The following is a 3,595-nucleotide window of genomic DNA, read 5'->3' as shown; positions in this document are numbered from 1 at the left end:
TCGGCCAAAATCCCAATATCGTGCATCCCTAGTGTATGTGAAAGAGTAATCCTCTGAGAATAATGAATAAGATTTAGAAGATTTTAGTTTATGGGTTTGATATTTATATACTAGTTAAAAATACTCATGTGTTAATCTATAATAACATTTATACAAAGTTCAAAGTTGAAGGAATGAACATTCATAAAGAGGTTTAGACCATTTCATCCAGAATCTAATAAGCAGCTCATGTAAAATATGTAAACTTTTATGATCCTTCCTGTCAAAAGAATCGAACATGAGAATCGATAGGAAACAGAATCAAAAACACAAATCGGATCATTATGTTCAAACGATGCCCAACCTTAAAGGGCAGAATAAAACATCAGCGGAGGGATCATAGTGCATCTCTACATCACAGCTATAGTTACATTTGTAATAAAATGTGATTCAATTTAAATAAACCAGAAAACCCAATACAGTTCTAACGGAGAAAACTGAGCTGGATGTCCTTCTATGGATTTCATAGCTCCATCACCAAAACAATAACTCAGTAAGGTGTTTTCACCTGCTTGTTCTGTAGGCTCCTGATCCGTCTTTCCTGACGTCTCTGAGGTCGAACCACTTCGTAGTGCTGCACGTGAGACAGCAGCCCTGAGCTGTGGGTGACAAAGGCTACAAACCACAAACACAACTGGTTACATCTCTGAACAGAGGAATATCCTGGAAAAATCCTTTTTTTTCCATTATTCAACTTTTTCTGTACCATTAAAAGAAAATCACATTTCAGAGTGATATAATTCCAAAGTTAAAGTGTTGTGAAATGGTGCTATATAAATAAACTTAAGGGCTGCACGGTGATGCAGTGCGTAGCGATGTTGCCTTGCAGCAAGAAGGTTCTGGGTTCGATTTATAGCCTGGGGTCTCTGCATGGAGTTTGCATGTTCTCCCTGTGCATGCATGGGTTCTCTCCGGGTACTCCGGCTTCCTCCCACAGTCCAAAAACATGACTGTTAGGTTAATTGTTGTCTCTGAATTCTCCTTAGGTGTGAGTGTGTTTGCATGGTTGTGTGTCTTTGTGTGTCTCCGTGTTGCCCTGCGACTGACTGGCAACCTGTCCAGGGGGCACCCCGCCTCTCGCCTATAGATTGCCAGCGATAGACACCGGCCCCACCGCCACCCTGATAAGGATCAAGCGGGGGAAGATGAATGGATAGATGAACTAAATTGAATGGAACTCTTATTTGCTTTACAACTAATGAAAACACATTACCGTATATTACAACGTCTTTAAAAAAAGATTGTTTCAGAAATTCAGACCAGTATTTGCCGTCAACAATTGGTCAAGAAATGTTCACCTTATTCTCCTCAACTGAACTTTACATTAATATACCATGATAGAGAGTAGGAAACCCACTCTCTATCCATCTCAAGGTGGTTTTCACAATGATTGTGATGCTCTTACTTATTTATATGGAGAACCAAAATAAATCTTAAAAAATGTAAATGTGAATGCCCCATAAAATAAATAAATGCACCATGAAATAAGTTAATGTAAAATTATACATTTATATTAAACAAAATTCAAATAGCCATGCCATAAATTAAACAATGTCCAATTTAATAATTTAATGTCATATTAAATGATTTAGAAAAAATCTAAATTAAATAATCAAAGATTATTTAAAAAATGTATTACCGGTAATTTGCTATCTAAAACACAATTTAAATATTTGAATGTGAATACTCTGCTTATTTAGCTCTGACTGATGGTGACTTGTGTATGATGTCTACTATAAATAATATTTTGCAATCAGTTGTTGTTTTTAGGACCTCCAAGGTGTGTGAATCTGTTCTAGAAAATCTACATGTAGATTTTATTTGGTGAGGTTATCCATGTTAGTCATAGTGTGACATCATCTATGCTCCTAATAACTAATGACTGCTCCAAGGCAGCAATGCAAAAAAATGCTAAACTGCTATTATTTATCTTAGTGCCTTTCAGTTCTTATAGTGAAAGTTGAAATATCTAAAAAAATTTACCAGAAGGTCAAAGCTTCACATAAAGCAGAAGGTTTTCTGTCACGGTAAAAACAAAGATAACATTGTGGTCCTTGAACGGTTTATAAAATTGGATCAAATCTGTTCCGCTGTGAAAATCCTGCAATTATTTTATTTGAAAGGAAAAAGAGCAACAATGGTTGGATTGTAGCAGAACTGGTGTTGGCCTGCTGACAGCATACCTGAGGATAACATTTAGAAATGTTTTTGACTTAAAACTAAGAAATTTCAGAAGTGCATGAGGTTTAAATGGTTAGTAGCTTGTTTATTTCAGACATACAAGTATATAATAAAGACGGTATATGTCCATATAACATAAATTAAAACAGTCTGAACAAGGATGTATTGGCAGAAGCAAGAAACTTATACTGCCCACCCTCCAAAGCCCACTTACATATGAATAAAAGCAAAGAAAAAAGGAAATCATATGTTGGTATGTGTTTATAACACATACCAACATATGATTTTTGGAAAAATTATTATTCTACAATAATAACTTTTTTTCCCCATAACACACCCAATATATTACTGCTCTTAATTGCATTCACGTGTTTCATAATTTTTTTATTGCATTATTCTTAAATATGTTTTTAAACCTTGTTAATGTTGTACAATATTTTAGTTGCTGATCTAATCTGTTCCATACATCAACCCCAACAAAAGAAATACAACGTTGTTTTATTTTACATTTGTTCTTGTTTTTGGTTTTCTGAACATTTTATACCCTCATAAGAAAATCTCAGTTGAAAAAAAATAAAATTACTGACCGTTTGGTTATAAGTAGTTTGTATAGTACTTATATAAACCCAGCAAAGCAGCTGTTTGTATAGAGGCTCATTGGTCTGAGGTGGGGCTCAGCTACAGCTGTTTTCTTCTTATGGGATTTGCAGCCAAAAACAATAAAACCTTTTTTGTTGGACAAGTCATTTTTAAAATTGCACAATGATTTATGGTGCAAATTTGGAAAGACAATCAGAACTTTTGGACATATTAAACATGAAAAACTGCTGTTTTAAAAGGGAATGTTGGTGAAAGTTTATGGCTACTTGGTTCTTTATCAAAGTGCCTTTTGAGAGTGAGCGTAAACATCACCATATGACACAATAAACATTTATGAACATAACTAAGACTTAGTCCTTGTTTTTTGTTTTGTCTTTGTTTTCAAGGTATTCTAATTCCGAATATATCGCTTAGATCCCTATTTCTAAATAAATACATATTCAACCTATTGGCTTAAGGAGGGGATAAAGTCTAACTTTCTAAAAGTTTTTTTTCAGCGGCGATATTAAAACAAACAAACAAAAAAACAAGACCTACCCCAGAACAGGCACAGAGACAGCATATTCCCCTCGATAAGGAGCAGAACTCCGCTCCGCCTGCCCTGCGCCGCTCTTCTCCAGGGTTGCTTAGCGGTGAATCATCGCTGATGCTCCGCCTGCCTGGAGGAGACTCCATTACAGCGGCAAGGCCACTTCCGCCACAGAACTTTTCAAAATAAAACAAAGTATGTCGCCTTTGCGAAATATATATATATATATATATATATATATATATA

General features: G+C 35.2%; 1 protein-coding gene across 1 annotated transcript in view; it reads right to left on the bottom strand.

Moving 5' to 3' along the window:
• Positions 1-3,470, bottom strand: part of LOC107089515 (zinc metalloproteinase-disintegrin-like 2d) — a 16,613-nt gene extending 13,143 nt beyond the window's left edge. Inside the window, exons 1-2 of the mRNA XM_015382356.1 lie at positions 3,358-3,470; positions 548-654 (exon numbers count right to left, since the gene is read on the bottom strand). Coding sequence (XP_015237842.1) covers positions 548-654; positions 3,358-3,382 — 132 coding nt within the window. The 5' untranslated portion in view covers positions 3,383-3,470. The remainder of the gene's footprint in view (positions 1-547; positions 655-3,357) is intronic.
• Between the last annotated feature and the right edge of the window lie 125 nt (positions 3,471-3,595).

This window comes from Cyprinodon variegatus, unplaced genomic scaffold (genome assembly GCF_000732505.1).
Source record: "Cyprinodon variegatus isolate N-32 unplaced genomic scaffold, C_variegatus-1.0 Scaffold256, whole genome shotgun sequence".
Lineage (NCBI taxonomy): Eukaryota > Metazoa > Chordata > Actinopteri > Cyprinodontiformes > Cyprinodontidae > Cyprinodon > Cyprinodon variegatus.
Note: the sequence above shows the minus strand (reverse complement) of the source record. Positions and strands in the feature narration are given on the sequence as shown.